The following is a 24,630-nucleotide window of genomic DNA, read 5'->3' on the forward strand; positions in this document are numbered from 1 at the left end:
TGTACCAGGCCTGCGTCTAAAGGGTCCGAGGGTATTTGAGCCCAGCTGCCTGACTGTCTACCTCTTAACGCCAGCCCAGTTTCATGTACCTACAGTAGACCCCGGGGTAGCCTGAATGACCCCTGCAAGCATTGACATTTATTAACTGCAGCTATCCTCTCACGATCTTTGCATTTCGAAGTTGCCAGGATAAGATTTAGTAATCTGAAAAAATGATCCTAAGGACTTGTTTAAACCATTTGGGCTAGAGTGACCCATGAGAACCCTTTACCAGCAAGGAGCACACTCCATGAGACCACTCTGCTTCTAAGTGAGATGTATGAAAAATGATAACTCTTAAACTGTATTTCATCTGCAGGTTAATACTTTATTTGCAATTTAGCATAGGTGCATTGTAATCAAAATGGAATTACTCTGGGATCTACATATTTCAATGGACAGTGGGTTTACATTGCACGCCATCAGGTTTCCACCCACCCATTGCTTTAACCACAGAGATAACCCAGATAAGTAGCCTAACTGTTAAACATTAAAAACGATCAAAATTTGGATAGAGTCTCTTCAAAAATTTAGGATAGAAAGTCTTTTTAAAATTCAGCAAATTTAAGAACACTCTCAGGAATTAAGCTAAGTCGAGGGGCAGGTGATTGGGGCCAGCAGCGTAGCCCTTCTGCCGGAGGCAGAGGAGCAAGGATTATCGAGTCTGTCTACAACTGGGCAAGATGGTTCAGAGGTGATGTCTATCAATGTGGATGGGGACAGGAAAAATCTCTTGAGCTGTTCCCATCAAATTTTTCTCACATGAGGTCAAGCAAAAATAAGTCTCTCAGAATTTTTTTTTCTTTTTTGAGGCGCAAAATTTCCTCCTGCACCATAGAGCAAATCTTGCTGTTGCTCCAGTGAAGGATTTACCTGTCTCTTGTGCATATCTCCAAGTACCCTGCCCCTGTTGTCTCTGTTCAGGTCTCTCTGAGTCTCACTTCTTTTAACAATTGTAGGTCTTACCTGTCTCACAGGCTTGACTTCAACTCTCTCTGATCCCTCAACCCCTGGATCTGCTAAATAGGGGCCCACTTGAAACAACTAAACAAGGGAAAAGTAAAAAAGAAAAATTCTACAGGCCCTACTCCACATGCACCCCCTCTTTCTTTTAAACGTATTATTATTAAAATTATTATTATTATTATTATTATTATTATTATTAAAATTATTAGTAGTAGTGGTAGTAGTAGTTGTTGTAGTAGTAGTAGTAGTAGTATTCACAATTGAAAATATAAAATTTTCATTTAGCACCCCTTAGAAAGGGATGACACCCTATTATCAGAACTTTTCTAAATACTGTATATCTGCCCATGTACAATGATACGAAGTGTCATACTCTTCTTGTTTGTAATATTTATTTTATTATTATTTGTGCATGTTTGTATTTTTTTATATATATGCTATGATGTACTATACAGTAAAAAAAAAAAAAACAGCAGTATGCGTCAACAGAACCTCCCCCCTCCAAATACTACATATCCCGTCAGGCACCGGGGTATCCAAATAGTTCACTGGACAGACATCCGTCCTCATGTTAACTGTTTCGGCGCGTGAAGTTACAAAACACTACTTGTATAATCAGTCCTTTGATATTATCGCTGGAGGCTTAGTCCAGGCTGGTAACGTAAAACTGGCGGACAGGTGAAGTGGGTCAGGAGCGTGGGAGGACTCAAGGAGGACTCCGTGGAAGTGGGAGGACTAACGTGTCCTGCAGAGCTGCGCAGACTGAGGTTCCTGACAACTCTTCTACAACTGAACAAGTGAAGTGCGACGACCTGGTGAGTTATGGTGCTTTTGTGCATGATTCTTGTAATCATATATATATTTTTTACCTCCTTGTTTTACGGCTTCAGTTGTAATTTTTTCGACGGGGTAGTATTCAGCTTATGATGCGTCGTTCTGGCAAAACCCTTTGCTGAAACAAAAACGTAGAAGTTAAAGAAAGGTGTGGAGCGCAGATGTATGAGACACTTTATCTCCGTTTTGCTGTGATTGCGTTGCCCTGTTGCACAGCGCACTTGCACAGCAGAGTTCAGCAGACCTTTGTTTCTGTGATTATCATTATGTGGGTTAGAGGGAGAGACTGGCTGGCTGGAACCCACAGGAACCTTCAGTTTGTTCCAGAGAGCTCCGGCCCGCTCAGCTGGCAGGTCATTGAACTCTGTTAACAGTGGTGTATTATGTGAATGTATTAGCCTGCTAACTAACAGTCCTGGCGGGGCTCTTTGAACTTCGATCCCTATGGATAAAAATCGTATTGCTGATATGATAATGGAAGGATAATGGATAATGGAAGTTATGTCATGCAGGTCTCAGGTCTGTGTAACTGAGGGGCCAGGTCTTTACCTAATCCCGTCACCCTGCCACAACAGTAACAGTGACACTTTTGTTTGACTGGCCCCACATTTTTCCAACAAACTCATGACCGATCACTTCATTGGAAGCCACTGACTGACATTATAACTACTTTTGTGTCCAATGCAAAATTAAAAAAATTGACATGGTCACAGTTCCAAATCATGCTTGATATTTGTTGAATGAATCCAACTATTCATAAGATTCAACAAGCAGAACACTTACATTATTTTATTTCCAGGGAAAAGTAAAACAAATTAGATCAACTCATCAAAATAAATGGATGAGAGAACAAGTAATGACACTCAGGTGGTAAAAATGATTGTATAATAAACTTTATTTTTAGTACATTTCTTAACAAAGTCACGCCATGGCTCATAACAAAATGTAATAAACTGAAAACAAAGTAGATAAAAACAGTAGCAGTAAAATAGATGAGAGTAATAAGACAGTAGAAAACTAGCCAAGGTTAAAACTTTCAGAAAAGCCTCCCTGTATAAAAAACGATCCTTGGGGTACACCCCATCGAAAATTAAAAACAGATGAATCTGTTATGTGCTTAGACAAAAAAGTTGGCAGAAACATATCAAATATTACTGTCAAAAGTCAACCACCCCTAAAGCACGCTAAAACCTACCCAGCTCCAAATCTCTGAAAAAAAATGCTGAGTTAGTTGAACTTCAAAAACATGTTCCTTGAAACGCATACACCTGCTACAGGCCTGATTTCGCACTGTGTTTGGCAGTGATCCACTTCTCCTACCACTACTATGCTGATGACACTCAGCTTTTCCGGTCTTTTCCACCTGACGGCACAGCTGTCTCAGCTTGGCTATCAGCGTGTCTGGCTTATAGCTTCTCATGGATGAAGGAACACCACCTTCAGTTAAATCTGTCCAAACTGAGCTCATTGTCCTTCCTGCTTGTCCCTTGGTTCAACCACAGATCAGTGTCCTGCTTGATTCAAATCAACTTGTGCCACAAACTCTGGCAGAAATCTGGGTGTCATGATTGATGACCAGCTGACCTTTAAGGTTCATGTGGCCTCAATTGCTCGATCTTGTGGACAGCGCTCTGTAACATCAGGAGGATCAGACCCTACCTGACACAACTGGCCACACAGCTTCTGGTTTAGGCCCTTGTGATTTCACTGCAACTCTTTCCCAGCAGGCCTCCCTAAACCTCTATAGATTACCCAGAATGCAGCAGCACATCTGGTCTATAACCAGCCCAAAACAGCACATTGCCTTGCCGTTAATCTCTCTTCACTGGCTTCCAGTGGCAGCTCCAATCAAATTCAAAGCTCTTCTTCTGGCTTACAAAACATTGACAAAAACAGCTCCTGCCTTCTTGGGGTCCCTCATCCAGGTCTACACTTCTTCTGGCCCACTAAGCTCTGCGTGTGTGAGACGCCTGGTGCGTTTCCACCAAGCAGTTCGGGACGGTTTGGTACAGTTAAGCGTTATCTTGTTTGCGTTTCCACAGCAAACTGTGTCCTCTTGTGGTAGGTGGCGTGTAAGTCGGATGTCGGAAGCAACAGCTGTTAAACAATAGGGCGACGCTGTAGCAGCTTAACCCGCTATTAAATCCAACAAAGAAGAAAAATGCAACACAGTAAACAAGGAGCACAGATGGAAGACATGCTGCATTTCGTCCTCTCTGTGATTGTCATGTAGCTCTTTGATACAAAGTGCAATCAAGCTTTGTTTCAGAGAAGACTGTGTGCCGCCAGGAGAAATGCAGCCGCTGTCGGTGTAAGTGACGATTCTTTTGACCAATCAACAGTCTGCAGTGTGTTGCTCCACCTACCGAGAGCGGATCGGTTCAGTCTGGCACCCATACGAAAGGGTCCCAAAAAAGTTGGTTGGCTCGTTTCGGTTTTTAGGGATCTGTCCCGGGATAAGTCAGTGGAAACGCCGCAAAAAGCGCGCCATACCGAGACGAACCGAACTGGTCTGCTTGGTGGAAACGCAGCTTAAGCCTTCTCCTCTTTGTCCTCAGGGGTGGAATGAGTCAGAAGGTCTCGGACCCAGCTCTTGATCAATGTTTAGGACAGATCTTTGAATGCTGTTGAAGGTTAAATGATATTGTTGACATTTATTTTTATTTTTGGTTAGCTGTGGCTACATTATTTTAGATTTTAAACTTTTTCTGGCACTAGATGGCAGCACCTGTGGCAAAAAAAAACAAAACTAGAAGCTCTTTGTCACACAAACTAAGGTTTCCCCTCAAGTCTTAATTCTTACTTGTGTTGAAAGCCATTTTGGACAAAAGGGACAAAAGAAACATGTGATTCTGTTTCATAGCTGAAAGTTTATATCATGTGTTAACTGTGTACAATAGCTATTGTAAATTGTTTCAATATGACATCCTTTCCTTGTTTCCTCTTCTCTGGACATTCATCTCCCACTGTCCTCCCCAACTCCAGGCACCATGTTCACAGAGGTGCTGCTTGCTGTGGTGATCGGAGGAGTGATCTTCTACCTGGTTCAGAGGAGCAGGACACAAGTGCTGAAGACAGAGGATGGCTGGTGGGGGCCTGGAGCCCCACCTGAGGGTGGGGAGGACGTCTCCATCAGGCCTTTTAAGATCAGCACAAGTGATGAAGAGATTGAGGTTTGTTCCTCCCTGGTTTTTTGATGCTACATAGGAATGACTTTCTGACCCACAGTTGAGTCTGTTTTTTTATCAGCAAGTTACAAATAACTCAATTGAAATTCATTCTTAGAGATCCTCCTTTGAGTCTAGTACTCCCACTTTTATTTTGTCCACAAATCCTCCAAGGTCTTTCACATGCGTGATCGCTTTTAGTGGTGTGTGAGGAGTGAGGATCAGATGGCTGAATGCTTGATGCCTACTAGAGGCCAAGGTCTTTAATGCAACACAAAACCACCTCAGTATCTTTACAATAAGAGGGTAAATTAAAATATTAGACCACAAAAGTCAAGTATTTCAAAAACTAACTTTTCAATAGCAGTGCTTGTATGACCCCCAGAGTATAAAATTGCCCTATGAAATCTAGTTTGTTTCTTTTTCATCTTCTTAAAATCCTTTTTTTTATTTTTATTTTTTTAGAATTCTGTTACCACACCAAAACCTTACGTTAGGGGGTTATTCTAAAACTTCTAGTGGTTCCCACATAATACTTAGCCAAATGCGAATAGTGGTTTAGTGTGTTTAGGGTGACTGCTTTGACATGTTGTTTGGTTCATGAGGGGATGATGAGGGTTTGTGAGTAGTTGCCATGGGAGATGCATGGGTGAAGCCATAAATGAGCAGTCCCTGGAAATATTTCCCCAGACAAACTTTCCATTTCCAATGACAGCATTTCAGTCACATTATGGTGACTTCTGCGATATTCTGTGTTTAACAGTAAATCGTATTTTTGTTGGCCGATGCCACGGATCTGTGAACTCAGAAATCATAGAGCCTTATCAGAATCCATCTTTGTGGTAGATAAACACCACTTAATGGCTGTGTGCTCCTCATGCTTCTTTAATGCAATGAAAACTCCACCACTAGAGTACTATCTGCACCTTGGTATTTTGGTATTTGTATTATGTGGAGACCTCTGGTAATTTCAGAATTAATTCTGAATTAAGTGCACCCCTGTTAGATTTTTAACAATAATTTGATCATGCGCTTTTGCAGAAGGTTGATCTTGCTGCAGGTTGGGAATAACACGGTGTCTCGGTAGCGCCTTAGTGCCATACTGATGCACCTAGAGAGAAACTCAAAATCGCATTTCAGGCTCTGTGTTTTTAGACCTCTTATATTATGGATCTGTCTAAATCTTTGACTGTATGCTTTTTTATTTGTTGTTATAATGATTGTGTCAGACTAATATCCTGTGAGTGGGGATGGGTACTGAGCAGTATGGGCTGCTGGTCAGTCAAGGAGGGGAAGCTCATTTTTTTCCAGCCTACATCGTAAATGTGTTAATTTTATTAAATGTAAATTCTACCCTCCGTTCCTTTTAAAGAAAATGATCTGTGACCTTGTCGTACCAACCAGGTGGTTTTTTTTTTGCCTGGGAATTGACCACTGTTCTCTAAACGCTCGTCGTTTTTAAGAAAAGTAAACTCGCTGGGGATCGATAAAGCGTCCGGATCAGTCCAGAACAACTGAGAAGGTGCTCCAGTAGAGGGTTATACTTCAAGATCACTGACTGGCTCATTTTACTGTCAATCAAAAAGGGATTCGACCTCAGACAGATCATCCAAACATCATGCGGAAGCCCAGCATCCAGGCCAGCCCACTGCCTCATAGACCCCCCCACAAAAGATGAAGGAATTCTGGCGCATATTTTGTCAATGAAATGTACACACAGCAGTACATATCACCACTTTTTCCTGGGACATTTTGGGGGAAGCTGAGCTTCCCTTGCAGTCTTAGAGCAATTGCCACTGGTACCGAGTTAGGTACTTTTAGAGGTACCGACCAAATTCTGTCAAAAGTACTGGGTACCGATTCACATAAAATCAAATGGTACCATGTCTAGGTACCGAAATGCATCCTTGTGACTGTGAGGGAGTGGAAGAATAGGCGGTTTTCCATGCTGGACATGGACACAGCATTGCAAAGTTATATATTGAAGAGTAAATATGTATAAAAATTGAAAAAAAAACCCATATATTTTATTCTTGAATTAATTGATATTTTTTTACCACATCAACACAAAAAGTACCAAAAATTGGTACTGTTGAGTACCAGTACCGATTGCCAGGCATCGGGTATCGGTACCATATCGTTTCAAATGTGAAAGGTACCCATCCCTACCTGTGAGTGACATTAATCTAGAGGTATAAGATTTTTACATTGATATATTTACGTTCATAAATGAGATAATTTATGACCCGTTTATCAATGACTTAGGGAGTCTCCTTCCATTTTATTTCTTTCAAAAGTTCTGTAAAACCTTCACTTAGAATGCTCAATGCTGCTTTGATTATTTTTGTAATGGAAAATGATCAGAAAAAGCTGCAGAGACAGTCTTAAAAAAATATTTATCTGATGACCTATGTGTGTCTCAAAATATGGTCGGTGATTTACTCTGGAATTTTTACTTTACCATTTACAGACATTGTCAGTTTGCATGGGATTAAAAAGGCAAACATCCTCCGCAGTTATTACAAATTATCAGAGGTCTCAGGTGAAACTGATCTGTGAGAAAAGGGCTTTTGACACCAGTAGGATGCTGGACCAGTAGTATGTCATCTTTGTGGGAACGGAACTGCGAGTGCATCTTTGATGAAATACACCACAATCTTTTTCGAAATGCACTGTTGTTCAGTGTTTTTTCTGCCATTTTCTTCTCTGCTTGAGAGACTCTTAAGCTTCTTAAAAGTTCTCTTCTTACTCCCAATACTGTGTGCAGAGCTCTCTGAGTCTTTAAGGAGCTTTGTGAATAACTTTGACTTTACACAGTTTGAAATGCCCAGACAGAATTCTAAGAAAGGCATGTAGAGAGATGTTTTCTGTTGTTTTGGCCTCCAACTTGTCAGCCTTGTCTGACATTTCCTTAACTGTCTTTCTCAAATTCTGTCCACGCACTATAGTAGTGAGAAAGTCGTGCTACAAAACCTCATCATCTTACTTCTACTGGGCTGACCCTCGCAGTTCTGTCTCTACTACTTACACATCTTCTCTGTGTTGTCATCAGGACCTCTACAGGAGGATCGACCAGACTCGCCCCGTTCCTTCACTGGAGGACAGCCAGTTTAATTTTGGCTTCAACTCCCAGTACCTGCAGAAGGTGATCTCTTACTGGAGGAACGACTTTGACTGGAGGAAACAAGTTGATAAAATCAACCAATACCCACACTTCAAAACCAACATTGAAGGTGAAACTGCATGCCGATGTATTCTTAAAAAAAGCTAAGCTACTTTTTAACCAGTTCTCACTCTTTAAACTTTCATCCAGGCCTTGATATCCATTACCTGCACGTGAAACCGAAGAAGGTACCTGAGGGGAAGACTGTGCTTCCTCTGATAATGGTTCACGGTTGGCCCGGCTCCTTCTACGAGTTTTATGGGTTGATCCCTCTTCTGACAGGCCCAGCTGACCCAAATGACCTGGTGTTTGAGGTGGTGTGTCCCTCTATACCAGGCTATGGTTATTCAGAAGCATCACACAAGAAAGGTGAGTCTGTTGTAGTCTCCTTTCCTAGATGGTGCTTCAGCTCAGTAAAACCAAACATCCCTTGTCAACATCATTGCTAAGTTAGTTAGACCAATTAAAGTCACTGGTTCTGTCTCTCAAAATGAACCTTAAATAGACACATAAATCCACTCTCAAATTACTTACTCTGCTATGGCAGAGGAAATATGCATTAGTTTGAGAGTGGTTGTAACTGAAGCACATTAAAAAGGATGTAACAATGTAATGGAGTGATGTAGTTCTGAGCCTTCCATGTGAATGTAGCAGCAGAAACCTAGACTCATCAGATCATTAACTAATGAGATACCGCTACTCTTTTACTATTATTATTTTTTACAAAAAAGAATACTTTCTGCATTGAAATAATGCATATTTAATAAAAACTTAACTGAAAAAGTTGCCAAAATTGCCCAATTTATCAAATGTGATTAAAAAAAAAATTCTTAAACAAAGTACTGTAGAAAACTTTTTTTTGTGGAATTTGTTAAAAGGGTTAAAAAACATCTTGGCTCCAACCCCCCCCCCCAAGTAAAGCTCTCCAAGTAAAGTTTTCCATGGAAGTTTTATGGCCCTTTGCAACTTTATCACTGGATATTTTCTATGTTTGTTCCATTCTCTGTAAACAATAGAGATGGTTGTGCATAGAAATCCCCAGGGGCCAGTTGTTCAAAGATAATCCAATCAGATTTTGATTTTCAGATTTGATTAGATCCTGAAAATGGGTTGTTCAAAAGGGAGAGACAGATTTAAAAATTAGATTAGATCACATAATCCAGTCCTAGTGTTAATCTGGATCAAATTTTCAATTTGTGTTGTTCAGAACTTTTCAGCAGTATTAGAGAGTAGGATTTCAGGAAGAAGATGTAGTAAAACTTCAAAGTTGGTCAAATTAAACGACACTTTTACAATTAAGTTTCCATTCTTAGATTTCTATTTTGAACTTGACTTGTTTGTTCAACCATTACAGTGATAAAGTAGATAAAGTTAACTTAGGCTACCAATGAAGCCTTTCAGTGCAGTAAAGTAAAAACAAAGAGAAACTGAAAGAGCAGAAGCACAGATACTCCTGGCAGAGGAACAAATCAAGCTGAGCAAACTGCAGCAAACCAGAGAAAAACTTCATCCACCTTCTAAAAGCAGAGCTAAAAAATGTTGAAGAAGAACCCTGAACATTTTTTTTATTTTGCTAACTATTGGACTTTTAGCCTTTTTTTTTTTTTTTTACATTTTGGACGTTTTCAAAATATCCACTTTGTGTTTATATTTGTTATTCATTTGTTGTGGCTCGGATGGCGGGTCATAAAAGAAAATTATCTGGAAAACTGTGCATCTGGATCAGGTGATCCAATCCAATGTTGCTTTGAAAAAACGGCATAAAACTGAGACAGATTACCTGATCCTGGATAGCAAGAAATGGGATTTCCAAATCTGGATCATGTTGATCCAGATTAAATTCTTTGAACTGGCCCCAGAGGATTCTCAGTTTATCAAATAGTCAGACCAATAACCATGCCATGTTTAGACCACCTAAACCACCTTTCTTCTCCATCCTGATGCACACATTAAACTTCGGCAGGTCCACATGACTAAATGCACTGAGTTGCCACTATGTGATTGGCTGATGAGAGATACGAGTAACAAGCAGTTGAACAGGTGTTCGTAACAGGGTGGCTGGTTTTGGTGTTTATAGTGTTACATGCAGCTGATAAACATTCTTCGTGAGTTACCTTATCAGTGTGTAAACACACAGATCGACTATACAATTACTAAGAAAGGGGCCCTGCAAAATTCAGTCATTTTGAACATTCAACTTTTTTCCAAGTAACACCAACACAGTAACATGCATGTCTTGTGTCAACAGGTTTGGATTCGGTTTGTGTAGCACACATTTTCCACAAATTAATGAAGCGACTGGGCTTCCAGCAGTTCTATGCTCATGGGGGAGACTGGGGTTGGCTGATCACCACCAATATGGCTCAGCTTGAGCCCAAGTAAGACTAAAACAATCATGTCCCTTTGTTGAGGCTAACCCTGTTTGTTATACCTCAAAAAAGCTGTGTTTTAAGAGATCACTCTGGGTTATTTCTCCCTTTTTTCCAGATTAGTCAAAGGCCTCCATGTGAACTTCGCCCCACCCTCCAAGCCTGGGTTGCTCATGGCTTTATCTCTCATGCTTGGTCGGCACTTCCCCAAGCTGTTTGGCTTCACTGACCTGGATGTTCAGCGGATCTTCCCCTGCATGGAGAAACTGGTGGTGGAGTCTGTGAAAGAGTCAGGCTATATGCACATTCAGGCGACCAAGCCTGATACTGTCGGTGAGGACCTGCAGCTGCCTCAACATTTGTCCTAAACACAATTTGTGCTCAGGCTTGTAGGTAACTCACCATTAGTAGGACGATCTCAGTGATCACTCACTCTGTTAGTTACCGGCTGTAAGGACAGGAAAGGTTATCCAATGGACTTGAGATTTGGCTCAATGTGCTTGTTTGCACTACATCTATCACCTTACTGGTCTTAAATAGCTCAGTTTTCAGCTCCCATAGCAGAAGATATCTGTATATCTGTTTGTGTGTGTGACAGTCACCAACATAAACCAAACCAGGTATACAGTCATTTCTGATTTTAAACTCTGCTGTAGGCCGAGGACTGAATGACTCTCCAGTGGGTCTGGCTGCCTACATCCTGGAGAAGTTCTCCACGTGGACGAGCCATGACTTCAGGAAACTGGAGGATGGTGGTCTCACCAGGTAAGCTAAACAGGTCCCTTCATTCTTAACAACATGAACAACAATGATGAGTTTCTCCAGACTTGATTGGTTAGTAGCTACTTCAGTCTGGGTGTATACGCTCAGAGAATCAATGAAGGAGTTGATTTTTGACACTAAGACATATACAGCAAAGGCCATACACAAGTTGGAATACATATATGCTTGATAGATAATAAAAATGCTTTTCGGAAACATTAGCTATTGATAACTGTCTAGTTTATAAAAAACACAAAGCATCATCAGACAAAACTCAGATTTATTTGATTTAGAAGCATTGACTGATGAATATTGCTGAGTGTTTGATACAATACTTTTCTATACCAGAGAAGCAGAAATCACAAGTCTGCTCAACTTTAGTTCAACACAGGTGTAAGAAACCTCAGGTTTGGCCTAATTAGTCTCAGCTGTCAGGTGATCCATTGGGGGTGCCACCCATCTCGCCTGAAGTGTAAACGTTATTTCATCCAGTGAGCTACGGTCAGGTTCTGCCCCTGTCTGAGTCATAACTGGCCTTAAATAAAGACAGTCAAAAGCTGCCCAGAGAGGATGCTAACAGGGTGATACTCACCAGGAAAGAGTGTTCCTTCTTTAGAAAACAGTTATCATAAAAGAGTTTAAGAGCAAACACTCTTGAAAAAGGAAAAGAAAGAGTGATTGTCTGCTTTTAATTTAATTTTCTTAATTTTATTTAAAGAGGCTGTGAGGAGTTTAAAAGTGTTCTTGAAAAAGTCTCCCTTCTAGATATATGTCTGATCATAATCCACACTTAAAAATGAGATTATCAGTGCCAATGTTGCTGGTTACAGGTTATTTTAAACTGCTACTTCTTAACTTCCAGGTCAGGCCGACCAGGATTGTATTGATTTACAGTACGTTTAAGTTTCTATGTCAACACCACACCAGCTGGCGAAGTTTAGTAGAGAGAAGAGATAAAACACAGAGATCTGTGTTTTTCTCTCCTGAAAACGATTTCTATGACTCATTCTGTTGTGATGGTGAACACTGGAGCCTAACTGTCAGACAGAAAAAGGACAGAAGGGCAGAAGAAAGATAAACAGGAAGGTGATACAGTCCGAGCTAAAGGCTAATTAGCCCTTAGTCAATTACAGACGTTTTCATCAACAGAAAGTCCCCAGACTTGCAACGCTGCTGTCAGCACATCATTTTCTTTACCCCTTAGTGAAGCAATCCAGAGTTCAGGCTGATGATTCAAAGATGATTTGCCGTCAAACTGATGTCAGTCTTATTTGCATTTGAAGTCCACTGATCAGTAAAGACTGGGAAGGGGTGTTGTTTAAAGCTGATAAGGTTATGAACTTGCTGAGACTGCAGAAAAAGATGAGTGAGTACCCAGGAATGAGGAAATGCAACATAATTTGGGAAAACATAATAAATGTAGATGTAGACTGTTAAGACTCCTTTTTTCAGGGTATCTGCAGGTTTCAGCAAGTCAAATTTAAGACTTTTTAAGACTTTTTAATGCCATCTTGAATGAAATTAAGGGCTGAAAATGCTATAAATATAGGCGATGATCAGGGGATTCTGCTGCATTGCAATCCAAACTCACATTATCCAGACAACCCTCATTAAATATGCACTTACCCACAGTCCCAGACTGGCTTGCTAGCATGCAGATTGTTTATATCACAGAGAATAAAGTGAAAAGTAAAAAATGAAACTTGTATTCCTAAACAAAGAAAACTACAGAGGTGTTTTTTTTTTCATTACAGGAACCAAACTGACATGTTTTTTTTTTTCTTTGAAGCTGAAGATCTGAAGATCCAAGATCTGGGCAGACAGATATGAGCTTGCCTCTGTTAATAAATATAACATATACAAAATGTGAATGTAAAATATAAAAAAATATACAAAATTATATACAAAAAACTTGTACTTGTCCTGCCCCCCAAAATGTAAGACCTTTGGGTAAAGTATTTAAGACCAGCATATAAAATTTTCAATGAATTTAAGACGTTTTAAGACTTCAAGGATGTCCGGACACCCCGTTTTGGATCAAAATATCAGTTAAGTGTGTGTGTGTGTGTGTGTGTGTGTGTGTGTGTGTGTGTGTGTGTGTGTGTGTGTGTGTGTGTGTGTGTGTGTGTGTGTGTGTGTGTGTGTGTGTGTGTGTGTGTGTGTGTGTGTGTGTGTGTGTGGTGCCTTTCAGAAAGTTCACACTGGATGATCTTCTTACTAATGTGATGATCTATTGGACGTCTGGCTGCATCATCTCCTCCATGAGGTTTTACAAAGAAAACTTCAGCCAAGGCCTGGACCAGCCTCACGGGAAGTAAGTGACTGAACTAAACATTTCTGTGTCGGGGTGTTCACTTTTTTCTAAAGAAATTTTTGGGCTTCTCATGCCTTCAATGATAAGAGATGAGGAAAGTGGATAGAGTCGAAGGGGGTGAGAGTGGGGAGCGACATGAGGTTAACAGGCCACAGGCTGGACTCAAACCCGGACCACCCGCTCAAGGGCGAACCTCATGGGACCTTTTTTGACGCTTACAAAATATCACGTTGCACACAGGAGCAAGATTATTTCAGAAAATACAAAAAACTACCAGGGTCAGAATCATGTGCCCCCTTAAGAAATGACCTTTTTATTGAGCCAAAGCACAAACCACTGTTGTGCTTTAATCATGTGCTCTAACTTTGTAATGCTCACAGCTGATAATCAATCTGTCCAGTTCAAACTGGAGGACATCAACAGAAATCACATTGGATTGACTTTAAAAACAATTTTGATGCTTAAAAAACAGGTGAAGGATATACAGAGTTTTCATAGCTTTTTCTCCAAGTGTCAAGAAGTAGAGTGAGGTGTTCTGTTAGGGGTGCAGGCCAAAAAAACACCACTTCTACCAAAGAGAGAGATGGAGACCTTCAAGCCAGCCAAGAAGGATGCTAAGGATGATCTGGAGGTGGATTCTGCAGAGTAGAAGCAGCCAGTGTACTTTGGTCAGATGAGACCAAACTAGAGATCTGGAGAGCTGTAGAGACGTTGCTTATGTTTAGAGAAAGATTGGAGGGACAAATATAATCCAAAGAATGCCATCCCTTCAGTGGAACACGATGGTGGAAGAATCAAGCTATGGGGATGCTTCACTGTTCAGTCTGGACCTGAGAATGTCCTCAAGGTTGAAGGTTGAATCATGAAGAAAGAAGGAAAAAAAGGAAAAACCAGGTTGTGTCTTTTGAGATGAGAATTGAAAACCGGTTGCTGTTAAGAATGGGTAAGAAATGTTTCAGTCCATTGATATCATTAGCCTTTGCGCTAAACAATTTTCTTATAAGTTCTTTACATTATGCCGGAGCTGCCAGACCTTACATAGACTACTCTGCCAGAACTATCTTAGCTTGGCAGTAAGATAATGTTTCTCAAGAAAACTCTTCAGGTCTTTTAGTTTGAAGTTTTGCTGAACACTACCCTCTCACAGGAGATTCCTATTCCTAAGTGCTGTGGTGGAACCAAGTGCATTGAAATGCTAGCGGCTAGCATACTTCAGTATAACTTTGGCTTCAGAATAAAATTTCAACTTTCAAATGTCAAAACACTTGCAGGCAGATGAAAGAAAAGTTGCATAACTATGGCAAGGTTCCAAACAACTCAGAGTGATGCTATAGCTACTTTGAGACGCCGGATGGCCTGTTTGAGTCAGTAGCATATTATAAAACAGTACATCAGTGTCACATGATCTGCATTTTTTACTTATTTCTGTAATTTTATGCCCAGAAATATCCAGATCCAGTGACCAATTACATATTTATTCACTTTTAAACTCATTTTAATGCTGTTGACCTAGAAAACCTGTAAAGCTGCTTTTTTACAGAGAAAATCCACAGGAGGAATTGAAAGGCAATCGATAAAGAATCAAATCTATTAGCAGAGCAGTTTTGATCAAATCTTATCGATAGCCATCCCTACGTGTCTTTGTCTTCCAACATACTAACGAGAAAAAACATACGTAGCTCCTGGTGAAAACTAGCTCCAGAAAACCAAAGTGGACCTTAGTGACTGGCCTGCACAAAGCCCTGACTCAAACCCCATTGAAAATCTGTAAGGGGGCTGAACTGAAGACCAGGGTCTGTGCTAGAAGAGCATCAAATCTGGAGGAGCTTGGAATATTTACCAAAGAGGAGTGGGCTGGGATTCCTCAGGAGACGTGTCAGAGGCGTGCTACAAACTACAACAAATAACTGCACGCTGGTGTCCAGCAGAAAGGCGACACAAATGACTATTAGCATCAGGACAGCTAATTATTTTGACCTCACCTGTGAGGCGAGGTAGCTTTGGATATTTTCCCCCTCAATAAATGAAACATGAGTCATTTAAAAACTTCATTACTCTGGTTTTCTTTGTCTAGTACTAAAATTTGTTAATGATTTAAGAAAGAAATATAAAGAATCAGGAAGTGAAAGAAACACATTTTCACAGCAATGAGTACAGTGATCTACTGTGATAGGCTCACACTGTCTGCAGTTAACACACTTACTTCTTTTTTCAGGATACCAGTGTACGTCCCCACCGGCTTTGCCTGCTTCCCCAATGAACTGATGCACACTCCCAAGCTCTGGGTCAAACAGAAGTACTGGAAACTTGTGACCTACACGTACATGACCCGTGGTGGCCACTTTGCTGCCATGGAGGAGCCTCAGCTGATGGCTGAGGACATCCAGAACTTCATTAAAAAAGTGGAGAAGAAGAAGTAACAGTGGAACATCATGTCAGGGTGAATAAAGTCATGTATGAAGGTATAAAGAAGCAGGTGATGAAGGAAAAAGAGTAAATTACAGCTTTGTAATTCTTGACCGAGAAGTAAGCACTTAATCTCTATGCACCAGTTGTTCAAAGTATTCAAAGACTCAAAGAATTTTGGAAATCCCATTTCTTAATATCCAGGACCAGGTAATCTGTCTCAGTTTTATACCGTTTGTTCAAAGCAACGTTGGATTGGATTGTCCTGATACACAGTTTTCGAGATTACCAATTCTGGATTACCAGTACTCTAAATGGGACAGCATATCATAATGTAGGCTACCAGCTCTCTGAAGAAAAACAGGTAAAAGAGCCGACTGGTGTCATTGTGGGTGTTTTTTTATTGAGAATAAAAAAAAACAAAAAAAAAAAACATAAACATCAACTTTTATTTCTAATTTCTTTTATGACCCTTCATCTGAGCCACATCAAATGAATAACAAATATACATTAAAAAAAATGCAAAGTGGATATTTTGACAACGTCTGCTTTAAGAAGGTGAATCTGAAGTTTTTCTCTGGTTTGCTGCAGTTTACTCAGCTTGATTTGTTCCTCTGCCAGGAGTATCTGTGTTTCTGCTCTTTCAGTTTCTCTTTGGTTTTACTTTACTGCACTGAAAGTCTTCATTGGTAGCCTAAGTTAACTTTATTTACTTTATCCCTGTAACCGTTAGACAAGTCAAGTGCAAAATACAAATAAAAGTATCAACAGTCAATTCTACAAATGTTGTTTTATTTAACTAATTTAAAATTTTACTACATTTTCTTCCTGAAATCAACCTTGAAATCCTGCACCCTGATGGGATCGAGATAATCCTGTTTTTTTGGACCAAAGTGATCCAAATCCTACTGAAAAGTTCTGAACAACACTAACTGAAGATTTGAACCGTATTTAAACTAGGATTGGATTACTTGATCTAATCTGATTTTGAAGTCCTTTTTACTCTTTTTAACAATTTAATCAGATCAGATAACCAACATCCAATTGGATTACCTTTGAACAACTGGCCCCATGAGGGGGAATCAACAACACATTGAGGCTCTAGTTTTAAAATTCCAAATTATTCCAGTCAGTGAGCGGATGAATGCAGCCAGAAAGTACTTGTTACTTGATCAAAGAAAAAAAAAACATGTGAGGAAAAGCTCAAATCCCACAGTTCATCTTCACTACAAATGCTCAAAACTTTCACAAAAATTCCACAAGAGTTCCAGTTATACAAGGAAGCAAGAAGAAAATGAATGGTGGTGACATTGCTGAAATTTCTTACATCTCTAGTATTTGTTCCCCCTTTGTCCTACCACTCTTTATAAAGTTGATAAATCTTCTTGAAGTTTTTAGAGGTGAGCATTTTGAGAACTAGCTGCAGACGGGGAGATGTTGTTTTCACAGCCTTGACAAGGGGGCCAGACATTCCTCTGAATCAAACAACCATGCTATGGTTTTCTTCTAACCTTGGAGTGTGTTTTTTCTTTTACGACTTACTTAAAAGGCCCTGTGAGGGCTTTATAAGTGATCCTGAAATTGTCTTGAAACCACTTTTACACATTTGCCTGTTCATGTTTCACAATCTAAAGTGAGATCATCAGCACCAAAAACTGACTCCAATGATGTCACTGGGCACCCTGCCAAAAACAGCGTCCCATAATCTTTGTTAACTCTTTAAAACCGCTACAGAGCAGGAGTGTTATACAGCCCTGTCAGAGCATTATGCTGAACTTTTTTCCCTTTGATTTCACATGTAAGTTGCATGAAGGAAGTGTTGGATTGATACCCTTAAGGCCCTCTCTTTAAACCAGGAACCATCCTTCTGTGACGCACAACAGCATTACTGTGCATTGCAGCTGTCTGCAGATGGTGTCTGAACGTAAAACCTCCAGCAGATGGCGTCATTGGGGCCAGCATAGGTATATATCTCACACGCGCATGCCCTTAACCCAGTTTGGCAGTTTGGACGTTTGAAAAGTAAAGACTGCATGAAAATCACCCTGAATGATACCTAAAAGTTTGTTATCAAACACATAACTGTGCCTTTAAACAGCTAAACAAAAGAGCACCTGGAGCTTTCCTTCCTTTTCTTGGGCTGTTTGTTCTTTTTTAAAGAGCAAGTGAAACTTCCACCTCTTCGAATCCATAAAGCTCTCTTTTCCCAATTTCTGACAAACTGTAAAACCATCGACACATTTTGTAATTGATGTGAAATCATACAGCAAAATGTCTTTTTTAAAGTAAAGATTTCATTGAAAGTGCCTGAGTGCTCAACAGGAAGCTTGGCATCTTTTGCAAAACTAGACATCATACAGTATAAAAGCTTCTCGTACACACCCTACAGTTATAATTATTATTAGTTATGATTCAAAGGGTGTGCAATGATTATTAAACTCTACAATGTGTGTTGAAATGCCAATCATGTACAGCCTGAAGAGATACTCTGTTCATTTCTAAATAACATTTCATGTCACAGAAATGACAGAATGATGAATGTCTTAGATTGACCGTGTTGTTCAAATGGGTTGGGGTGAATGCTCTTGTTAGGAGATGACAGTGACATGATCACAGAACTGATCCTGGCTGAATGCAATTTTTCTGTCTTTATTATAGACACAATTATTTAGCTGTTGGAAATACTCATAGCTAGGAGTCATCATGCAAAAGCCTGTGAAGGCAACATTTAAGATTCTTTTATTTTTCATTTTATCTTAACCCTCTATGGTACCTTGTTGCCTCTAGGCAACATGCCCATTTTTGACCTTTTACACTCACACAACTCATCCAGGTTGTCATAAAATCCATTAAAAAAAATAAATAAGTAAAAAAAACCTTGAGGAACCAATAACAGTGTTTGAATTTGTCATGTGACCCTCTGGAGGTCATACAGATTCCCTTTTTGCAGACTTTCTTGCAGGGACCAACTCGGCCAATTATTTCCTCAAAACTGTCCAATCATTTTTGTATAGGGCCTCTCTGTCTAGAAAAAAAAAGTTCATATTAATAGACAAGTAAAGCTTAATCTCTAATGGTTTGATTTAGTTTGCTGATTAATTGAAGGAAACATGTAAAAATGCAAACGTTGCCCTGAGGCAACACTGTACCATCACAGATTCACCATGAAAACATTTTTGTTACTGAATTTGGGGTTCAAAACTGTTCAAAAACAAACTGGTTATTAATTTTTCTTTGGACCTCTTCAGTTTTCACCTCAATAAATTTAATGTTAATGTTAAGGCTTTAACTGTAGGCTCTGGTCTCCCAGAGTGAACTTTGTGAGCCTTCTTCACAGAGCACAGGCTCATATCCTCCACACATTTTTTCCACAATGAAACGTCTGTCTCCTGTAATCCACAGAAGTGAAGTCTTTCACTAAATAGTTCATGTTAAGTTAGATAAAACATACTCAGACTCCTTGATCCATTCATTTCAATGGGACATTCTCCAGTCGAACAGTGTTGCCTTCAGGCAACATACATGTTGAAATCTTACAAAAATATATATTATTTAAAAAAAAGTTTTTACACTTTTTAAGGCAGGTATTGTTAACTGTTGAGGTCATTGTGTATAATCCATGTGTTTTTTGTTTTTTTTTAAACATGTTAAAATATAAATAACTAACTCTCTTCTTTTATTACCGACCATTATGGTACAGTGTTGCCTCAAGGCAACAACCCCCAAAAAATATCCATAATTTTTTTTTTTCAAAATTTCTTTGGCTAATGATTATTTGATTTGTTTTAAAACAAAAAAACTGAACATTTTTTTCTAACTGGCATCAGTATGTGTACCATAGAGGGTTAACAATGCTGCATAGAAACACAATTTGGATTTACTAAAAAAGTACTGGTCAGCTTTTAATTCTTCCTTTTTTTTTACATTGTGTTAAATGTTCTTTTTGTGATGAAGAAACAGTTGGTGAGCAACAAGCAAGAGACTTTGATTCTTTTTTCATTATTTTCTGCAAGCAATTAAAAGAATTATGTGTGAAGATGTGTTAAGAAAAGAGTTCAGCTGACATTTTCTTCCACTGAGGTGATTTTTAAGGCTTGTTTTTTTGCATCAAGTCTGACAAGAGAGCAGCTTCTGTTTTATCACTGTACTTTCTTTTGAGATACAATTCTGTGACTACACCCTGTTTTTTTCTTCTTTTACTCATTAAATAAATAAAAATATTAACTAGTTATGGATTTTTTTATCCTCATCAGACAAAAGAAGACACAAAACACACATACAGTGAGCCTGAATTCCTTTAATCACCTGTCAGCTTTTTAAGTGAGTTCACAGTGATCTCATATAATCTTGTATACAGTGTGTGGCTATGCGTTAAAGTGCATCAAGAATTTTAAATTATCGAAAAAGTCATTGTAAATGCTTACAGTCATTTGGATCTCATGTGTTAGCGGTGTACCCTTGTCTCTAGTGGCCAGAAATAAGAATTGCAACAAACTTTTCTTAGTGTTTATCTTTGTGATTCAAGTAAATTCATCCTTTCTTCTTTTTTTTTTTTTTCCAAAAATACAATTTAAATCTTATAAAAATAGAAAAGAGAAGTTTATAGTAAAATACAATTAATACTGTACATCCTACATACATTATGTAATACTGCTGCATAATTTGCTTTGTATTCCAGAGTGTAATAAGCAGTGCTTCATTTAATACAACAATTAAATCCTTCATTTACATTTTAGCATTTAAAAATGAAGCCTTCATACGTTTCACTTTACCCTTCCCTTTCAGCCAGAGTACACTGCAAAAATCATCAGGTCATCAGGGATTTGATGCCCCAGAGTTCCCCGATGATACTTGGTAACCATCTGAAAAACACAGCAAAGAACCAGAGAGTTCAGTTAGAGGCAGATGACGGCCATGCTCCAGGCTTTTACTCATGTCTCTATCATCTTAGAGTATATTTTGAATATCTGCCAATACAAGAAAAGTCCAGGTCTGCTATCTGGTATAATTGGTCTTCAGCATATTCAATTAAGCTCATGATTCACAATGGCAGAGCCTTGCTCCGAGCAAACTTAAGTAAATATTTGACATCAACTTGACCATCTTGTGTTTTTTTCCCTCTTTCAATTGAAATCTGTTTTTTGCAAGTGGACAAGTTAAGTGCTGTAGAGCTGCAGTGAGGCAGTATGGGAAATGTAAATAACATGCCCCTAAATATTCAAGGTTCAGCTGGCCAAACCCAGCTGGAAATCACTGGCGTTAGAGCGAGTCAGGAAAAACTTGTCTGCAAGAAAATCAGTGCAGTGATTCAGCAGCGTGGATGTGACAAACTAAAACACAGCAGAGTTTTAAACATTTAATTTACACATTCTTCTTTATACCTTGATTAATTAATCCGTGATGTCTGACTATAAGAAGCCACAATATTATTAATTGTTTCTGTTCAGGTCCAGAAACGTGGAAAGTTGTCTTTTAAAGATGTGTTGAAGCTCTGAAAGAAGCTGCAGACTCCAGCCTGAACCTGTCACAGACTGAGGAGGGAGTGCAGCTGAAGTTTGTCCATCGTGCTCAATTATGCACGGGTACACTGGAGTTTAATGATTATTTGTACCACGTGAGGAGCACATAGATTGTGATCTCATGTAAATGAACGACTTCTGTTAATAACTGGTCACTTTTTCACACACAGTTCACGTTTATACGATAATATTATGAGGAGTGAAATCATAATCTGTACAGTCAATCCTGTAATCAATGCGGCTTCCTTGAAAAAATCCAGGCTAAAAGTTTGATCCAGTGCCATCTAAATATCCTCTGCAGACTTTATCATAGACATGGGAGTGTTGTAAAAACTGATAAACCCTGCTTTAATTTTTTTCTTTTTTTTTTTAATAAACCGATAAAGGAAACATTTTTTTATGTGGAGAAATCAGCTGAAATCTTGCGCTCCTCTTTCATAGCAAAGTATTTTATAGATTGGCAGGTGAACAGTGAAATGTTAGAAACATTCTTGGTGTTGTATCTAATTCAAGGATCTAAATATTAATCTAAGAACATCAGTTTTTATTTTCCTCCACAGACGGATTTCCCTTGCCGCAACGCGCTCCCCACTGACATGAAACTTGCGTACACCAACTCAGACCATTTTGGTTCCACCACAGCACTTAGTTTGTGATTTACCTCTTCCTCTTCTCCAGTTTCGGAAAAGGCCAAATACGCCTGAAGACGAAGCTCCTGCACTTGTGCTCTGAAATGCAAATAAAAGCAAAACATGTATCAACCCAATCTACGGTGGCCCTAAAAGCTCACGGTGCTGCAGCTTAAGAAAGTGCATGCAAAAAAAAAAAATACACATACAAATTAAGAAAAACATCTTCACAAGTGCGCAGCATTAAGAAAATGCTCTGCAAAGACCACAACACAACATATTAGAAAAACACACTGCAAATACGCTAAAACACAACGGAAGGGTTTCCAAAGGGCACTTAAAGCTGATGCACATTTGTCGACACGCTTGTTGTTGCCGGGGATTTTCAGTCGCTGCTTCATTATGGTTCTCTTTTCATCACTTGTATTGGGAAATGAAGTCAAAAGTGTGTGGTTTGGATTTATTTAACATTGTGTCACAGTTCATGCACAGATCGCTTCACATTACCGTGAGGTGGCTTCAGCATTTCCAGTTACTGAAAGAAGGAGTACAAAGTGACAGTAGACAGTGTTATGGTGGCAGAGATTAAATTAGGTGTTTGCTGGAGTTGCCTAAAGTGTCTGTCAATGATATATGGAGAATCGTCCAGGTACCTTGTACAACACCATGTACTAAGTCGTATAGAGGCTTCAAAATGTGTTTTTATTTCTTTGGGGCTTTGAAGGTAATTTGCTTACACTACCTAGCCTGAGCTAGAAGACTTGATTTCGTGTTCAAATTCAAGAGCTTCAGATCAATCTGGGACTGTGACTGAGCCCACAACAACAGGACACATCCCGTTGCCCCCCTCCCCATCAAGATGACCAGTCCACCCCAATCTCATTAATTTGAAAACAAAAAGCTCCGGCCGGCTAGGGTCTAGGAAAAGACTGGCCGTTTGGGGAAAGTCCCAAATTTCCCGATGGCCAGCCCGCCACTGCAGATTACGCAATCTTCAAATCCCCCAACAATGCTGTCTGGCACTGTCCCCATTTGAGCAGCGTGATTGACAGGCAACTCTGCCACAGCCTGATCCCCCCACCCCTCTCTTGCATGTTGTGGCCGTGGCCCACTGGCCCAACGGCTCACCAAGGAAATTCCCGGTATCCCCGTAGCCAGTCCACCCTTGCTTTAAAGTAAGTAAAATCATGTGTATACCTCTCACTTGAGGTGTTTGTACTTTTATAAAAGTAAAGGGTTGAAATGGGGCTATTGGAGATCTCCCTTAAAGCCCCATGATGGTTTTACACAAAACTCTCTTACAAGAGATAACTATTTCATAGATTCAACATGTTATGTAGCTCTTAAACTACCAAAAACGCTGTAGAGCACTTGGTGCTAGCTTGATGCTAACATACATTTGAATTGCATTGAAATTCTCGTGGTTTCCAGCAAAACATCAAGTTTCATCACTGAACACACAAACGTGAAATAGTCTCACACATGAGATTCATTTCTAATCCATTCAACATGTTATAGAGCTCTTAATTTACCAAAACGCTAAAGAGCACTTGATGCTACTTTGATGCTAATGTACACTAGAAATTGCATTAATATGCTAGCAGTTAGCATACGTCAATACAACATTGTTTTTCCAGCAAAATATCAACTTTCATCACTGAACAAATATATGTTCATAACTTTATCACAAGAGATATATTGTTAATCCATTCAGCATGCTATATCTCCCCTACACCGCACAATAGTGGTGTTGAGAAGGCTGAAAGTGCTGTCATTCCGCCTTTAACAGGACACTTACGTACAATCACACTTAATCTCCTTTAGCGCGTGAAAAACAAGCCATACTTAAAAACATCAACATCACTATTAAAATTAACAATTTTGGATAATTTGACGGCAAACATTCAGCTGGGACTGAAAATCCATGACAACAACAATTGTGTCGGCAGATGTGCATCAGTTATAAGTGCCCTCTGGAAACACTTCCATTGTGTTGCGGTGTATTTTCAGTGCGTTTTTCTAAATGCTGCGCACGTGTTGTCAAATTAATGAAGATGTTTTCCTAATTTGCTTGTGTTTTGTCTTTTTGCTTGTGTTTTCTTAAGTTGCAGCACTGTGTGCTTTCAGGGCCACCGTACAATACTCAAAACTGCTTAAAAAGATAAAATGACTGATAAAAAGTCTTACCCTTGTCCCACTTGAAGAAGACTGTGACTTTATTGCTATTTCTGACCGCACCTGAAAAGTTGACACTCAAAAGTTAGCGCAGCTATTTTTAACAACAGTTAAAGCATTTAAAGCAACTCCAGAAAGTAATTAACCTGGAACCAACTGTACCATTCAACCAATTTTGATTATTGAGACATGAATACCTTTTTGTCCAAAAGCAATCCAAACACCAGTATGAAGAAACCCTTTGAAAAAAAGAGGAGAAAGAGTCGCGTTAGATGGCTTGAAGACAG

At 39.4% G+C, this 24,630-nt stretch overlaps 2 protein-coding genes across 2 annotated transcripts in view; one reads left to right on the forward strand and one right to left on the reverse strand.

Moving 5' to 3' along the window:
- The first annotated feature begins 1,540 nt into the window (after nucleotides 1-1,540).
- ephx1 (epoxide hydrolase 1, microsomal (xenobiotic)) lies at nucleotides 1,541-20,247 on the forward strand. The gene is made up of 9 exons (XM_074685764.1): nucleotides 1,541-1,820; nucleotides 4,825-5,012; nucleotides 8,059-8,239; nucleotides 8,320-8,538; nucleotides 10,418-10,547; nucleotides 10,657-10,871; nucleotides 11,195-11,303; nucleotides 13,492-13,614; nucleotides 15,830-20,247. Exons 2-9 carry the CDS (start codon nucleotides 4,830-4,832, stop codon nucleotides 16,032-16,034), a joined length of 1,365 nt encoding a protein of 454 aa, XP_074541865.1. The 5' UTR covers nucleotides 1,541-1,820; nucleotides 4,825-4,829; the 3' UTR covers nucleotides 16,035-20,247.
- A 533-nt stretch (nucleotides 20,248-20,780) lies between these two features.
- Nucleotides 20,781-24,630, reverse strand: part of LOC141802305 (uncharacterized) — a 30,125-nt gene continuing 26,275 nt past the window's right edge. The window contains exons 24-27 of the mRNA XM_074685842.1: nucleotides 24,541-24,582; nucleotides 24,356-24,406; nucleotides 22,201-22,267; nucleotides 20,781-20,882 (exon numbers count right to left, since the gene is read on the reverse strand). Of these exons, the coding sequence (XP_074541943.1) occupies nucleotides 20,836-20,882; nucleotides 22,201-22,267; nucleotides 24,356-24,406; nucleotides 24,541-24,582 (207 nt within the window). The 3' untranslated portion in view covers nucleotides 20,781-20,835. The remainder of the gene's footprint in view (nucleotides 20,883-22,200; nucleotides 22,268-24,355; nucleotides 24,407-24,540; nucleotides 24,583-24,630) is intronic.

This window comes from Halichoeres trimaculatus, unplaced genomic scaffold, assembly GCF_033239565.1.
Source record: "Halichoeres trimaculatus isolate MK-OKI-2021-1 unplaced genomic scaffold, fHalTri1.1 fHalTri1_scaffold_13, whole genome shotgun sequence".
In the NCBI taxonomy this organism is placed as follows: Eukaryota; Metazoa; Chordata; class Actinopteri; order Labriformes; family Labridae; genus Halichoeres; species Halichoeres trimaculatus.

Bases quoted from the DNA above. Each gene is read 5' to 3' on its own strand.
- ephx1 (XM_074685764.1), top strand. From the start codon at position 4,830: ATGTTCACAGAGGTGCTGCTTGCTGTGGTGATCGGAGGAGTGATCTTC. The intron at 10,872-11,194 runs GTGAGGACCTGC...ACTCTGCTGTAG, and splicing joins GACCAAGCCTGATACTGTCG to GCCGAGGACTGAATGACTCT. The intron at 13,615-15,829 runs GTAAGTGACTGA...TTCTTTTTTCAG, and splicing joins CTGGACCAGCCTCACGGGAA to GATACCAGTGTACGTCCCCA.